The 16615-nt window shown below is 49.5% G+C and overlaps 1 protein-coding gene across 5 annotated transcripts in view; it reads right to left on the bottom strand.

Moving 5' to 3' along the window:
- Positions 1-4347: 4347 nt before the first annotated feature.
- The window catches only part of CAMK1D (calcium/calmodulin dependent protein kinase ID), a 490514-nt gene continuing 478246 nt past the window's right edge, over positions 4348-16615 (bottom strand). For 2 of the 5 annotated variants that reach the window (XM_008002270.3, XM_008002271.3), the window contains 3 exons: positions 15348-15435; positions 14188-14305; positions 8319-11103 (listed from right to left, as the gene is read on the bottom strand). In XM_008002270.3, coding sequence (XP_008000461.1) covers positions 10985-11103; positions 14188-14305; positions 15348-15435 — 325 coding nt within the window. In that variant the 3' untranslated portion in view covers positions 8319-10984. Of the gene's footprint in view, positions 11104-14183; positions 14306-15347; positions 15436-16615 lie in introns of all 5 variants that reach the window. The other 3 variants (XM_008002265.3, XM_008002267.3, XM_008002269.3) reach the window with 3 other exon arrangements.

Here is a 16615-nt window from a genome sequence, read left to right as displayed (position 1 = left end):
TCTGGAGTAAGCATTTTCTTCCTGGGGGCGCCCGGTGACAAGCCCCTTGGGCTAGGTGAACGCAAAAGTCAGCTATCTTCCCATATCTGTGCAGGGGCCCAGCTGGCCCTCATTAGAGGAGTCGGTCACTGTGCTCTCTCTTTTCTTTTTTTTCCCCCCGAGATGGAGTCGTGCTCTGTCGCCCAGGCTGGAGTGCAGTGGCATGATCTCGGCTCACTGTAACCTCCGCCTTCTGAGTTCAAGCGATTTTCCTGTCTCAGACTCCCAACTAGCTGGGATTATAGGCGCACACGCCACACCCAGCTAATTTCTGTGTTTTTAGTAGAGACAGGGTTTCACCATGTTGATCAGGCTGGCCTCAAACTCCTGACTTTGAACTCCTGATCCGCCTGCCTGGTCCTCCCAAAGTGCTGGGATTACAGGTGAGAGCCACTGCACCCAGCTGGTCATTGCCCTCTTATGGGTGATTAGAGCCAGGCTGGGTTAGGGTTGAGGTACTGGCGGCTCAGTATCTCGTGAGCTTTTCTCCACTTGCTGATATAAACAGCCTGACTCAGCGAGACCACCCCAGAAAGATTTAGATCCGATGTGCTCCAGAAAGAAGATATAATGTTGAAGATAAAGAAGCGTTAGAGAGAGAGGACCTACAGGTGGACAAGAGAAAAATGGTTCACAGGTGGACCAACAACTGCCTTTTCCTGGCCCACCAAGCGTTTCTGGAGAGTCAGGAAGATGAGCTCGTGCTAAATACAGTTCCTCTCAGGGAAGGCTGGAAGAACACAAGAGATCTGAGACACTTTCTTAAAAATAAATCAGTAGCTCTGAGGGTAATCTGGAGGAGAAAAGCAGATGCCAGGCAGGCTGCGAGTCAGCGATGAACCTCCATGTGCACGCACCGAACTTCCTGGAGTTATTCATCAGGATGAGGGGCTAGACTAACTTTAAAAATAAAAAAGCCAGGCCGGGCACCGTGGCTCACGTCTGTAATCGCAGCACTTTGGGAGGCTGAGGCGGGCGGATCATGAAGTCAAGAGACAGAAACCATCCTGGCCAACATGGTGAAACCCCGTTCCTACTAAAAATACAAAAAAAATTAGCCAGGCATGGTGGCAGGCGCCTGTAGTCCCAGCTACTCAGGAGGCTGAGGCAGGAGAATCACTTTAACCCGGGAGGTGCAGGTTGCAGTAAGCTGACATCATGCCACCGCACTCCAGCTCGGCGACAGAGTGAGACTCTGTCTCAAATAAATAAATAAATAAATGAAATAAAAAAGCCCAAACCCAGCAGTGTTATCATTATGGTCTGCATCTCTGACTCTAAGTCAAATCCAGCTTCTGTGATATTTATCCTGAGAAATGGAACCAGACGTCAGAAAATAAATGGGCCGGTTCCTCGGTAATGAGTTTGTTCTCGGTAGGCCCCGGGTTACTGGGCTTCATGTAAGACCAGATTGAGCTACTACAGGAGATACATTTCTCTTGGAGATAATACAATGGTCCCTAATAATGGTGCTGTTCCAAACGTTAGCTGATGTCATCATGTCACTCCTCAGCTCAATAACCTTCAATGGCTCCCAGTCACTTACTAAAGTCCAAATTTCATAGTTTGGAATTCGGTGACCTGCACAAAGCCATGAGACACAAGACAGCAGAATGGCCTTTGGTGTCAATCAATCAGAGAGGAATTTGTAATACTCACAGCTACAGGTGGATAAATATCAAACCTTTCTGAAGCCACTTGGATAATCAGGGCGCCTTCCCTGTTGAGGGCTGGTGGTGAAATGAGACATTGAAAGGAATGCACAGGGCACAGTGTCCAGGACACAGTAAATGGTCAATATGTGACAGTGTTAGCTCCAGAAGTTATTGTTGATGCAATGACTCCAGTGCCCCTCCAGCCCACCTTTCTCTCTCCTCCCAAGGTTTGCTCACACCCTCTCTTCTGGCCCAATGAACTATGGACTAGCCCCGCTGAATGCTGCAATCCCAGCCTCCAAGCTCTCCCTCACATTGCTCCTCCTATTCAATCCTTCCTGTCTAAACTCCCCCCTTCCTCCCAGGCTTAACTCAAGTGCGTCCTGTTTTATGCAGTGTTCGTTGGTAGGATTCATGTCAGATTGACTTCGTTTTTTTTCAGCATGAACGAAAACGCTTGGACATAAGGGGTGCTCACAAATATTGAGTGAATGAAGGAATGAATGAATGAAAGAAAGTTGATGACTGTGTTTGGTGGAAGGGCACTGATGGGAGCCTGTAGGGGGAATAGATCAGGGAGGATCATGGGTTCCAAGGGCGCTGAGGTCTCATGTCATTGCTGCCAATCGTCCTGAATGAAAGGCAAGACTTCCTGGGTTTCCTGGTGAAGTGAGATGGGAAGGCCAATCCATTTTCTACACTGTGATGTCTAATGAGCTCTGTAAAATGCTTTTATATGCACCAGACCCCTAGTGATAGTTTCTTGAAGGCTAACGTACTCTTCAACTCGTACATCCCTACACAAGAGGCCAGATGAACTCCTTCAGAACCTGCTCGATTCTGAGCTCTTAGCTGAAGCTTTCTCCAGCTGTGAAAACCTGCTAACAAGTTCCCATTGGCCCACAGCTCACAGCCTTAATGCTCAAGGCCCACTGGGCCCGCCAAGCCAGCAGGCCCCCATATGGTGCCTTTGTGTGAATTGGATGGGGAAAAAAAAGGCATCTTTTCCCCTGAGCCGGGGTGCATGGCTTGGCACGCAGGATGTGGACTGGAAATCAAGAGCTCACCACTTCCCTTAGCTTGAAGCCCTTACATGGTACGTACACACATACATACTCTCTGTGTTAGGAAGAGAATGTGTACTTGGGGTGCTCTTTTGGGAATTACACATTCTGGGGGCTCGGCACAGGTGTTGCAACCAAGTATGTAAAATGTGAGGCTGGGCACAGTTCCTCTTGCTCAGTCTTTCTTGATCTAAAGAGCAGTAGTCCAAGCCAAGTGCATACATGTATCTCAGACCACATCCAGCCCAGCCAAATTACTCAACACGCAGGTGAACTTTCAGAATTCCGTCATCAGAATCTTTCTCTATGAAACCGATCTTTTTTTTTTTTTTTGAGAGTCTTACTCTGTCACCCAGGCTGGAGTGCAGTGGTGCAATCTCAGCTCACTGCTACCTTCACTTCCTGGATTCAAGAAATTCTCCTGCCTCAGCATCCCGAGTAGCTGGGATTACAGGCACCCACCACCATGCCCTGCTAATTTTTGGATTTTTAGTACAGATGGGGTTTCATCATGTTGGCTAGGTTCGTCTCGAACTCCTGACCTCGTGATCCACCCTCCTCGGCCTCTCAAAGTGCTGGGATTACAGGTGTGAGCCACCCCGCCCTGCCTATTTTGATGGCATAGTCACCCTCCTTGGGGGCAGAGAGGGTCAAGGGGATTTGGGTGCACACGATTTGTACCTCCTTTTTGCCATCATTATGTTCCATAAAACCTGCAATAACGACATTGCATATTCACCCACTGAATGGTAGCTTTGTATTGATACAACTCACCATTAGGGTCTGGGCTATAGAAACAAGAATCAACCACAAAAGAACTAGACATCAGACAGTGGGCACTGTGTTTCTTTTGGGCTCATAGTCTTTTTTCAGTAAGGCCCACCCATGCTGTTTTCATGTGATGCTGGCTGTGTGGGACAGTTTTAATTTTACATTTCTATAACACATGTCCAGTTCATTTTTTTTCTCCCTACACAATCCCTATTTGGATTGGAAGAATTGTCTGGTCATCAGATCCGAGTCCCACAATACATTTGATGAGTTATGAACTGTAGTTCCTCCTCCTGCATCTTCCCCAAACTCCCACAAAACACAGCGGCCAGCCTTCTGCCTGGGAAAAAAATCTTCCTTTGGGCACCAAGCATACAGGCTATGCCGAGGAAATGGAGAATGTGGGTGTGTATTGCTGAAGCCTGAGGCTGCCAAGCCACCCATGACTCAGAGGCGCTTCCTGGGAACCAGCATTGGCTTCTCCTCCACATGACTTAGGAGTATCGAGTTAGTGCGATTTGAGTTCCCAGGCTCACCTCCCCTTCTGTAGCAGCAGGGAAAACGGGAAGCTTTCCTGTCCAGTGATCATGGAACCTGGGCACCTGTCCCCAACCCCAAAGGCACGATGTGCCACCCCTTCACCCATCCCTGCCACTCCCTGCTCACTGGGGAGGTGACCTGAAATATTTAAGGGGGACTCCATGAGTTTTGGGGGTCTCAATTCAAACTCCTTCCTTCAAATCCAAACTTCAGGAAGCAGAGGAAAGGCAGAGATATTAAAGCTCCACATCCTTCTCATTCTAGACAAAATGAACATCTGAAGGTGATTAATTGTCTTTATTGGAGGAAAACAAGAAGCCATCAATCTCATTATCATTATGATAGAAATCTTGATATGTATACATGATTGTCAAGGCAGAGAATCATTTGCTACATAGACCCATGAACAATTTTGCAGTGCCGCAAACCTACGGGGGTTAAACTTCTTGCAGAGTTTATTACATGCATGGAATAAATTCACAGTTTCCCTTCTTTTGAACAAACATGTTTTTATGGGAAAATTGAACCAATTGCAAGCCTGGTAATAGTAGATGCGGGGACATTCCTGGTTCTGACGTTGTAATTTTTTGGGAAGCATGCTCACTGTTGGGGGAGCTGAAAGGAGGGAGATTACATTATGTGTAGTGATGAAAGCCAATTGAGAAATTGTTCCAATGTTTATTCTGGACAGAGAGTACCTTTGAGGTCTTCTCACCTGAACATGGGACAAAGACAAATGGTCTCTGAAACATGGCACCCCATCTTCCAAAGCAAAGACTCTGCCGCAGTGTCACTGCATTTCTCCCACCATTTGGATGGCATTTCATGTCCCTCTGACAGGGCCAAGTGCCCCGGGAAGGAGAGTGGCAGGCGTCAGGGCCGAGAGACAAACATCCGAGCTGATGTTCTTGTTATTTTTTAGCTCTCTCACAGCCTGGCTGCCAACCATGTCCCAGGGCCCCTGTGCCCCGACGTGCAGGGCTTCCAGGAGAGCCTGGGAATCTCAATCTGTCTAGACTAAGATTTTCCTCCGAGAAGCAATTTAACTAGAGTTTGGGGTTTCTAAGCCCCTGCTGAAGACTTATCTCTAAGACTAAAACCAACTCCTCCTCATGTTCTTTTTTCCTGTCCATAAGAAAATAAAATCACCGTTAAGTAAAATAACATGGCAAATCATCAGAAGACATAGTAATCGTATGAGAAGTTCCCTGGAGACAAAAAGGTTAAAAAACGGATATGGCGAATGCAGAAGCGGTGTTAGTACAAAGGGTGAATGCAATCGTTTGTCCCTTTATACAGACACCGAGAAGCCATTCCACAGTTTGCTTTGTCCACAAAACCAGACTCGGCAGCCGCATGCTGAGCGTTTGGCTTCCAAATGCACAGCCTTTTTGGGTTTGCAAAAGCGGAGCTCCCAGAGCCACAAACTGAGCTGCTCCTGCTGGAGGTGGCGGGGAAGTCCGGGAAGGGCTGACTCCTTCCCACTGACTCTGGAGGCATCGGGAGGTGGCCAGGCCTCGGCCAGCATGCAGGACTGACTTCACAGTGGGGCTGGGGGCCCAGGCTGCAGACCGTGATGCCCTGGGACCACCAAGCAGGTGCCCGTGAGTGGGGTGTGGGCCCTTCTCTTCCTCAGACCGCCTGCCTGCTCCCCGCAGTTGAGGTTGTCAAGCTAACTCATCTGCACACTCATTTTCTTGGAGTCTTCAGGAAAGAAACCCTCCTTTTAGGAGTCTGTTTGAGCTTTTCTATCTCCACATTTTCAATTCTGAACATCGCAAGACTGGAATACCTTTTGCAAATGTCAGGCACACCTGCAGCCCCGACCCAGGACCAGGTGCCCCTCAAAAGGGTGGTGGATCACATACAGGTATATACATCTTTTTTTTTTTTTTTTTTGAAACAAACTGAACAGTGTTTGGTCTGGAATGTGTTTAAGGAAAAGGCAAAGTTCGCAGAGTGTGGGTAGACAGAATGGGGAAGAAGTACAGTTTCAAAAGAACATGCAAAGGTTTCGTGCACTGGCTGAATTCGAGTGCCAGAATTCATCTGCCAGAAGTGATGGTGCAAACCTGGGAAAGAGGACATCTTATTTCTGTTTGTGAAAAACGGGAGGAGCTTCCCTTTGCCGGCGCTTGCCTTCCTTTCTTATATCCAAAGGAATCCCAGTCATGCGCTTGTGAAATTCCGCAAAGCAGCGAGTGCTCTGGCTGAAGCTGAGGCAGTGGCCCTACTTCTACCTTCAGCCCTAAAGCAATGGTTCCACCGTGGCCTCCCCAGTGCGAAGACACAATTCTGGCCGGCCCAGGTTCTGGGGCAGAGGGAGGGGCGAGGGGCCATGATGCTTTCAAAGCTGAAGTCTCTCTGCACTGGGATATCATCTTTCTGTTTAAAACTGCTCATAAAATAGCAAGCCCCAGTGGGTTCATCGGGTTAAGCTGTCATTCCATAGGGGAGAGGATCAATTCACCTTCCAAAGGAGATCACCTGGGCTCCCTCCATTCCCTCCACCCCGTGTGCCTGCTGTTCTTGGCTTGTGTCCCTCCCACCTACAAGTCATCCGGGGCATGCTGGACACTAGGGTAGACAGATGAGTGGGATGAGTAGGAGGTAGGTAAACCGAGTCCGGGGCTCCCTAGGCCAGATTCCTTTCATCCGACTATAGATGTTTCCTATGAGCCCCGCCTTGACCAGCATGGCCATCTTTTTCTGAGATGGAGTTTTGCCCTGTCACCCAGGCTGGAGTGCAGTGGTGCGATCTCGGCTCACTGCAACCTCCACCTCCCGGGTTCAAGCGATTCTCCTGCCTCAGCCTCCCGAGTAGCTGGGATGACAGGCACATGCCACCATGTCCAGCTACTTTTTGTATTTTTAGTAGAGACGGGGTTTCACCATGTTGGCCAGAATGGTCTTGATCTCTTGACCTTGTGATCTGCCCGCCTCAGCCTCCCTAAGGGCTGGAATTACAGGCGTGAGCCACTGCGCCCTGCCCATCTTCTTTTGCTCTATCCTGACTGCCAGGGCCCTGGACACTACACGAAGAGCTAGCTGGAGAGTGAGACCCTCTGAAAGGCCAGCGGGGGCTCAGACGCCCTACCCCATTCTCAAGGTCAGATGCTAGAAGTGACCAGAATTGTGGCCACGGTCAAGAACACAAAGCCGCTCTTCCTTTTTTTGATTTTGTATGGCATGCTTTGCCATACTTCTTTTCTTTCAAAAGGAGACCTGAAGGGGGAGAATGATGTTTTCTAGTCTCTGACAGAGGCAGGGGCAGGAGGAACTGGTGAAAATCGGCCACTGCGCGCTGCCAGAGCCATGCACGGTCCTGGGGGTGGCCGTTTCTCTAACACAGCAACCTCGTCTCTCCTCAAGGGCTTTTGGTGGTCGTTGCACTTCTCCTGGGTGTGCCCTGTGCCTTTGCACCACTTCATTCTGAGCCTCTGGACCTGTGCGCCCGCTGGGAAGCAGAGCCGTAGGGAGGCAGAGCTGCCCAGACTGCAGACTCCAAGGCCACCTCTGTGAAGAGGGCCAAGCTGCTGGCCTGTTGGTGCCTGCTCACTGTCTCAATGAATGAAACTCCTCCTATTGCCTCACAGATGAGATAAAGATCTGGGAAGCCAGGGAGCCCAGACAGGCAGCTGAGGGAAAGGCCACTCCAGGTCACTACAACACTGAATATTCCAAGTAAGGAAAAGAGAATCCACGTGCTCTGAGAAGGGATAGTGACCACATGGGGGGACTTGGGCTCAGGAAGGAAGCCTGTGATGGGGTCCATGCGTCCACCCTTAGCCTCAGCCCAGCACCCTGGGTGCACGTAGAAACGCTCAGCCGCTCTGGGTGGAATCTGACCTCGGCGCGGGTCCTAGGACTCTGTGACCCCATTTGTCAGACCTTCACGAAAGGCACATTCTAGGTTTTCTTCCTGTTTTCTAATAAATCATACCAAGTGCAGGGCAAAGACAATGTCTGTCTTTTTACCATGAGGCTCTCTCAAAAGCACAAGAGCTCTTCTCTTTCTAAAGCAATAGGAAATTAACTCAAGCCTGGTGGTATCGGGACAGTACCGGTTTCCTGACATCATTCTCAACAGTCGACTCTTGTGCTGACACCAGTCACTGCCTCCTCGCACAACGTTGTTGAGACCTGGCATGTGACAGGTCAAGCACGGCCAAGAACTGACCCGGACAGCGAGGGGGACACCTGCCCCACGGCTCACCTTTCAGAGGTTCTGCATTTTTCGGGTGAGGGATACTTTCAAACGAAGTGCATATGACATGCGCTACATATACCTGCTCCTGAAAATACTTCAATCACCAGTGATGGAACTCAGCTTCAAATGCTGCTTTCTAAAAGCAAATGGTTGTATATAGCACATAGCACAAAGGGCTATTCATCACTATTCATGCACTCATCCTAGGTACCAGATTCAGGTGCATTTTCAGCGCCTGCAGCCTTCTATTACTTTCTCATGCACTGTATGAACTCGAACGTTTCCAAGACACTTGTTAGTAAGCAACCGCCTAGCTCTCCAATACTGCTTATGATATTCATTCATTGCATGGCCAACTCAGGTGACACCTGCGTGACTGGGTCTAATGTCATCTTATAGACCTTTCCAGGGTTTTGAGGTTTTGCAGAGTGACAGCTTGGTTTTTCACCCTGTGAGCATGTGTGGCAGATGCCAGGCAGAATTCCCGCCAAGCAGTGGAGCGCCTGTGAAGTGTGCGGGGACAGGGGAGACCAGCTGCCTGTCTTCCCAACTGCTCTTCTCTGTGCCTGCACTGCCATTCTCAGGGAGCAGGATGGAGCTGCTGCGCCTAGTAACATTGTGTGTGTGTGTGTGTGTGTGTGTGTGTGTGTGTGTTTACTGGGAGGGTTGGGAGGGGGTATCACTCAACATTCAGCCTGTACACAGTCAAAGGTGTAGAAGTGACAAAGATGACTCAGCCAACAGGACTTCCCACGACTGGCCAGCCACAGGAGGAGGGCTTGAGGACACAGCCAGCAGTGTCACTGGGTCATGATGGGGCAGACCTGCCGGGACACCCTGGTGGACTCGAGGCATTGGATGGGCCTGAGAGCTGAAGCAGGGACACTTGCAGGACCGGCACCTGAAGCCACCTGCCTGGCTCTACAGGGCAGCCTCCTGGAAGCCTCCATGAAATGCAGCTTTCCCTGGGCCACACACTGCCTGGCTCCACAAGGGCGAACAACATGGCCTGGTTTGCCCTGGATATTCCTGGTTTTGGCATTAAATGTCCACAGCCTGAGAAATCCTTCAGTCTCGGGCAAATGGGGCGTCTGGTGACCCTACCACCATGTGTCTTTGATTTTAGACTCCCCTGATCAGTGGGAGGGCTGCAAGCACCGGCTGGGCCTGGCGGAGGTGGTCTCTGGCCATCTTTGTGGTGGCCGGAGTCCTATTAGCCTGGCAGGGCCCCCTCTCCTTACCACCAGAAATGAATCCTTTCCCAAGGCTGCTTCCCTCCCTTCCTTCCCTTGGAAAACATTCATGTGAGAAGAGGGTAAAAATGTGGAGAAAGAACTTTGTGTTGGAGGCCATGTGAAGTGTAAGATTAGAAATGCATTTTTTAAAAAACCACAGAGAAAGAGATGAATTTTAAAACTGCATAGCTGAGCTTTCATCTGCTACCTCTCGTGAGAAACGAGGGTTCTGTGTGGGCCCACTTTCAACAGCATGGCAGCTGGTTCCCTTTGGAAGGGAGGCTTCTGCATCTCTGCAGTGTGGGCATCTCACTTACAGCACGTTTGACCTGTGTAGCTGAGCGCTGTGTCTCAGGCGGGGAGGCTTCTTTATTTGACTGCTGATGGCAAGAGGCCTCTGAGGCCTCTGGTAGGTGTGGGTTCTGCTGGATGGGCTGCCAGCAAAGGCTCTGTGCAGATGATCCACCAAAGCCCCCTGCAGAGAAGAGAGTCTCGTGGAACTGAGGGGCCCCTCCTCCCGGGGAAGGGGAGAGAAAGAGAAGGAGTATAGGTGAAGTGCACTCTTAGCCTCGGAGAGATTCCTGATCCTCTTATTACATTTTTTTTTTTTTTTTTTTAAAGACAGAGTCTTGCTCTGTCGCCCAGGCTGGAGTGCAGTGGTGCGATCTCGGCTCACTGCAAGCTCCGCCTCCTGGGTTCAAGCAATTCTCCTGCCTCAGCCTCCCGAGTAGCTAGAACTACAGGCGTGTGCCACCACGCCCGGCTAATTTTTTGTGTTTTTAGTAGACATAGGGTTTTACCATGTTGGCCAGGATGGCCTTGATCTCCTGACCTCATAATCCGCCCGACCTGGCCTCCCAAAGTGCTGGGATTACAGGCATGAGCCATTGCCCCCGGCCAATCCTCTTATTAGAATTTTAAAAAATACCTTTAAATTCTCCTTGGAGGAAAAACAAATCTCTTAAAGGTTAACATAAACTACTATTAAAGAGGAAAAGATACAGGTCATGTAACTGAGAGATACAGTCAAAGGACATACTTCTTAAAAGGAAAAACAAACAAACCATAATGCACAATATTTACCAATATTTAAATAATCCAGTTGAAACCTTTTTTTTTTTGTCATTAATGAAAAAACACACCATAGACGGTTACCTACACTGAGAAGAGTGGAAACGATGGCGTTGGGGGAGAGGAATAAGAAGGTCCGTTCGGTTAGAGCTTTGCAAGATTCGTATATACAGCACCAGATCCTATGAAATCAGCGCCCCTCGAGTCAGTACAGTTTGTGAGAAATGAACACTTCAGAATTGCAGTAGAAAATATGGCCATAAAAAAACTTCGGTCTTCCAGTCCTATGCAGGAAGGTGCACCATGCAAGGTGGGGTCTTGCTGGAGAGGCTCGCGGCACTGGCGACCCTGGGGCTCCCCATCCCCGGCCCCGCCCCCGGGCCCCACCTCCAGGGCCAGTCACTTGCTTCCAGAGTGCACTGCCGTCACAGTGGTGGGCCTGGGTCTCCGCTCGGCTCCAACTCCTGAGACCCCCGATGAAGAAGAAATGAAACTACAGAGCGTGGAAGGTGCCAGACCTGCAGGGAACAGCAGAAGTGGGCTTCAGAGTTTCAGAGGTCAGTTCTCACCCTGCTTCCCCCTGCCAGGCATCACAGGGTCTGGGTTTAGGTCAGGGGACTCATTTTTTTTTTTTTCTTGAGATGGAGTTTCACTCTTGTCGCCCAGGCTAGAGTGCAGTGGCATGATCTCGGGTCACTGCAAACTCTGCCTCCTGGGTTCAAGTGATTCTCCTGCTTCAGCCTCCCAAGTAGCTGGGATTACAGGGGCTCACTAGCACACTGGGCTAATTTTGTACTTTTAGTAGAGATGGGGTTTCACCATGTTGGCCAGGTTGAGCTCGAACTTCTGACCTCAGGTGATCCACCCACCTCGGCCTCCCAAAGTGCTGGGATCCCAGGTGTCAGCCACCACGCCCAACTTGCAGGGAACCAAATTTTTACCCATGTGACTCTATTTTTACCTACCTGTGGGAAAGCCTTTGCGATGTGTTCAAAATGCTTTATTCTTAGACCTCTCCTCTCCTTTTCTTGGTATAATAACTGCTTTGTATTTGAAAATGACATGGTTTCAACACTGTGGTACAATAGGTTCCATGTACTGAGAACTTAATATGTAGCGGGCGCCAGGCTAGTGTTGACTATATACTGTCATCATACGAACTGTTCACTTCTTACAATAGTTCTGTAAAGTAGGTATTTTAAGAAGGAACAAATAATGATACCACCTTCCTACCCTTGATTGGTGTGTTGTGTGTACTCTTGGCTAGAAAGCATTTTGTGACACAGAGCACTTTGAAATAAGGGTATGGTGGCTCACGCCTGTAATCTCAACACTTTGGGAGGCCAAGGTAGGCGGATTGCTTGAGTTTCAGGAGTTCCAGACCAGCTGGGGCAACCCTGGGTCTACAAAAAATACACAATTTAGCCAGGCATGGTGGTACATGCCTGTGGTCCCAGCTACTTGGGGGGCTGAGGCAGGAGGATCACTTGAACTCAGGAGGTTGAGGTTGCAGTGAGCCATGATTGTGCCACTAACTCTAGTCTGGGTGACAGAGAGTGAGCGAAAGAGAGAAAAGGAGAGAGGAGAGAGGAGAGGGCAGAGGGGAGAGGGGAGAGGAGGAAAGAGGAGGGGAGGGGAGGGGAAGGCAGGGCAAGGCAGGCCAGGGCAGGCCAGGGCAGGGGAGAAGAGGAGAGGAGAAGAAAGATAGGAAGGAAGGAAGGAAGGAAGGAAGGGAGGGAGGGAGGGAGGGAGGGAAAGAAAGAAAGAAAGAAAGAAAGAAAGAAAGAAAGAAAGAAAGAAAGAAAGAAAGAAAGAAAGAAAGAAAGAAAGAAAGAAAGAAAGAAAGAAAGAAAGAAAGAAAGAAAGAAAGAAAGAAAGGAAGGAAGGAAGGAAGGAAGGAAGGAAGGAAGGAAGGAAGGAAGGAAGGAAGGAAGGAAGGAAGGAAGGAGAAAAGAAAGAAGAAAGAAAGAAAGAGGGGAAGGGAAAAGGGGAGGGAGGGAGGGAAGGAAGGGAAGGAAAGAAGGAAGAGGGGAGGGAGGGAGAGACGGAGGGAGGGAAGGAAGGGAAAGAAAGAAAGGAAGGAAGGAAGGAAGGAAAAAGAAGAGAAGAGAGAGGGAAGGAGGGAAAGAAAGAAGGGAAAGCAAAAGAAAGGAAAGTAAAAAGAAAAGAAAGAAGAGCAAGAATAGGGATGTTCACCTATTCCTGTGTGAGCTCAGCAGTCCCTGGCCTAGTGGAGTTCCTCAGAGGCTGCACTGAAGCCCTCCCCCAGAGGACGTGCAGGCATCAAAAGCCTCAACACGAGAGGCCTCAGCTGCCACTGAGCTTCTTGGTGCAGGCCCCCAGGGAGTCTGTGTGCTCAGACATGGGGACGGCCATACAAGGAATGTTCCCGATGGGCTTCGCTGCCAATGCCACTGTATGAATCTGCAAAGAAGGGATCCATCGTGGGGTTCCCTTTGACCAGAGGGTGGAAAAGATTCAGAGTGAAAGGGGAGCGTGGATCTACGGTATGTCAGGGGACACTCACAGAGATTTCTTGGGAAAATTTAAGGGCTGGATGGTCCCAAATGAGATGGGAAGATTCCTTAGAGAGGAAGGGAATCCTTTTGTGAGCCAAATGGGAAGGAGCGTGATGCCCAGGGTGAGACCAGGCTGCAGAGCTGCTCCACGGTTAGGGAGATCAGGGCCACTGCTCTGGCGTGGGGAGACCCACGGGAAGGGCCAAACAGGAGGTTATTTCCACAGACAGAGGAGGAGTTGGGGAGAGAAATAAGGAGAGTGTAAGTGTGCCTTTGATGATGGAATAGTGCATGCAAAAATGAAGGACAATGAAATACTATTACTTTTATTGCAAAGTCGATGCACTTCATATAAATGAGCTCAAATTATCATCGTTTGCATCCAAAATAGATACATTATGGAAGTCACGGATAGGAGGCTGTCCTGAGGCTCTGCTGTCCCTTCCTCAATCCGCAAGAGTGACTGCACGATGAGAGGCAAATCACAGGGAAGGACGGAGATGGGAAGGAGTCCAGGCCTTTATCCAGACAGACAAGGCTGCGAGGAGGACTTGGGCCCTGGATTCCTCAACTGTAAATGGAAATAGCAATACCTAGGGTTCCGCAAGTGTTCAATGATTGATTTATTTATTTTTTGAGAGGGAGTCTCACTCTGTCGCCCAGGCTGGAGTGCCATGGTGCGATCTCGGCTCACTGCAACCTCCGCTTCCTGGGTTCAAGCGATTCTCCTGCCTCAGCCTCCCGAGTAACTGAGATTACAGGTGCCCGCCACCATGTCCTGGCTAATTTTTGTATTTTAGTAGAGATGGCGTTTCACCATGGTGGTCAGGCTGGTCTTAAACTCCTGAACTCAAATGGGCCTCCTGCCCCGGCCTCCCAAAGTGTTGGGATTACAGGCGTGAGCCACTGCACCTGGCCCAACGATTACATGTTACAAAAATGGCCTAGGGTCGCACGACATGGGATTAAGTATAGAAAGCGCCTGGCAAACAGGAGGTGCTCGGCAGAGGCCGGAGGCCTCCTCTCCACCCCAGGCTCGTCTTCAGTGTCAGCTGAGGGATTCTGGTTTTGCTACATACGCACAGTCTTTTTGGCTGGCCAAACTGAGGCTGCTCGAAACACTTGCATTGGAACTGTCCAGGCTGCTGCCGAGGTGTAGTTTTCTCATATGTCTCACGACGGCCGTGGCGTTGAACGCTTGCTGAAATTTCAGAAAGGAAACAGGCAGACAAATATTTCAGCTCATCAGAAAAGACTCCAACTGTGTTCTCTTGTTTATCACGTCAGCCTAAGCATTTCAAACTCCTTATAGCACGCTCATGCTACTCAAGAAAGCAAGCTTGTCCCTTCTTTTTTCTGTGTTGTCCCTTCTTCCAAAAGTACACTGATTTATTAAACTCTTTCCCCAACTAAATATGTTAGAGACTTAAAAGTTTTCTTCTGACATCATAAATACATAGAACAAATGTAAACCAATTCTCTCTGTAATTTAAGAGATCTGACCTTTAGAATAAAAGGCATATTATAATACCTTAAAAATGTGAGATTTGAAAATAGTTTCTATTTTCCTAGTATTGGTACTTTTGTCTGAAAGATTTAGGTTGGAGTAAAAGTAATGGCAATTTTAATGGAAGAAACCGCAATTACTTTTGCATCAACCTAATAATAGCATTTCCTATGAACAAAGCAGGCCAGCAAAATTAGTTTTGTTTTCATCCCATCTTTCACCATTGGCCCTAATGGCAAAATAGCTCTGAATTGCCCATGCTGATTGGAACACGGAGGGCAGGTTAGGTGATCAAGAGATTAGGAAGCTAGGTAATCAACAGATGATCACAAAACCTCTATGGTTTAAATCTGTCAAACTTTTATCAGCAAACATTGATGAGTTGAACTCAGATTTCCTGTTTTTTCCCCCTCCGTATCACTTTAATAAAAGTCAACTATTCAAAGTTCTAGCAAGATGAAGAAAGACAAGGGTTACGGAAAGACAAGGGTGATGTCGGTTAAGAAACAGCAGATGAGGAAGAGCTGGCACTATGGCTGTTTTTGATCACACAGGGAAGTGTTGAATTGCACACTCCATCCCTCTTACACTGTAATAGTCCAAGTCTTTACTACTTGTGTTTAAAATTAGCAAAATTATTCAGGTGAGGTTCTGGGGATTTCAGAAATGCTCAGATTGGAAGGCCAATGTCACGAGGGGGTTAATCCACGGGGAATTTCGTACACTCCACACTTACTCTCCATTTGCTCTTGGCGAAGTTCTTCCGGATCTGGGCGCTGACGGACTCGTGGATGTTTTTGTTGAGGGCTGTGTCACCAGCGATCCTGAAACAGAGGCAAAGGTGCTTCTCTGAAGTGCTTCTTCTGGGCCCTGACACTGCGTCCCATAAAGGGGACTCTCACCTTAGCCTCAGGAGAACCAAGGCCCAGTCAGGCACAGGGTGGCTGGCCACTGCCCTTCCATGGCTGATGACATCACCTGGCCATCCCCTAAACCCACCCATTCTTATCCCTCACCACAAAGTGCTATCCCAGCTTCTACACTCTGTACCCTCCCCAGACCTGCCAGCACCCTCCTGGTTGACTACTCCCTGGCTCTCCCTTTTCCTTTCTTTGACCCCAATTCCTGCAACATCAGAATCCACAGTGACAATGTTTTCCATCCTTCTCACTCCCCCTCACCCCCTGTGCCTCCACACAAGCTTTTGAGCCACCATGCACCACCTCCGAGGTCTCACACTTGTTCCCCAACTGGTCTTACCACCAGACCCCTTCCTAGCCTTGCTTCCCAGCTTCCTCAGACCCGAGGTCCCTCTTCTCAGCCTTCCCCAGGGGCTCAGATCCCAGGGCACCACTCACACCCGTGGGCTCTCAGCTTCATCTCAGCAGAGCTGAGCCCTGCCATATGCTGCTCGGCAACACCTGCGAGGCCATGCCCCCCACCTGCTCCGTGCTGGGTGACAGGATTCCCAGCTCTACTCAACCCTGCCTGGTGCATCCTCCACCCCTGCATCTCCTAGAAATTCACAGAACTTCAAGGACAGCATCCACCCGGCATTCACCTGAGCCCTGGCAGCCCCGGGTAAGCTTTGATTTAACTCTAGCTGATTGCTGAGCCTGCCACGAGCAGGGAAGAACTTAGGTTTGCTCCTGGCCTTCTCTCCTGACAGTACCCTCCATCCCACTCTTTCCTCCCTCTGCCGTCTCTTTCTTGGGTCTTACAGCCTCCCCCTCTCTCTCGGCTCACAGTCTCCAGGCTGAGAACTAGCTGGCGGTCTCCCAGCTCTTCCCTCCCTCACGCACGCCCTTCTCCATCACAGCCTCCTCCTCTGCCTACAGGCAGCCACCTGGCCTTTCCCCCAGGGCCGCTGTGCACTGCTCCCAGTCTTTCCTGGACTTTGATCCTTCCCTCTTCCCTTCCCTCTAAGCATCAAACTATTCAATTCTGGGTTAGTAGTATCGGACACCTAAGAAAGAATTTCATGAATCTTGCAGAGGTTAAGGG

The sequence above is a fragment of the Chlorocebus sabaeus genome, chromosome 9, assembly GCF_047675955.1.
Source record: "Chlorocebus sabaeus isolate Y175 chromosome 9, mChlSab1.0.hap1, whole genome shotgun sequence".
Classification (NCBI taxonomy): domain Eukaryota; kingdom Metazoa; phylum Chordata; class Mammalia; order Primates; family Cercopithecidae; genus Chlorocebus; species Chlorocebus sabaeus.
This window is presented reverse-complemented; position numbering and strand designations above follow the sequence as displayed.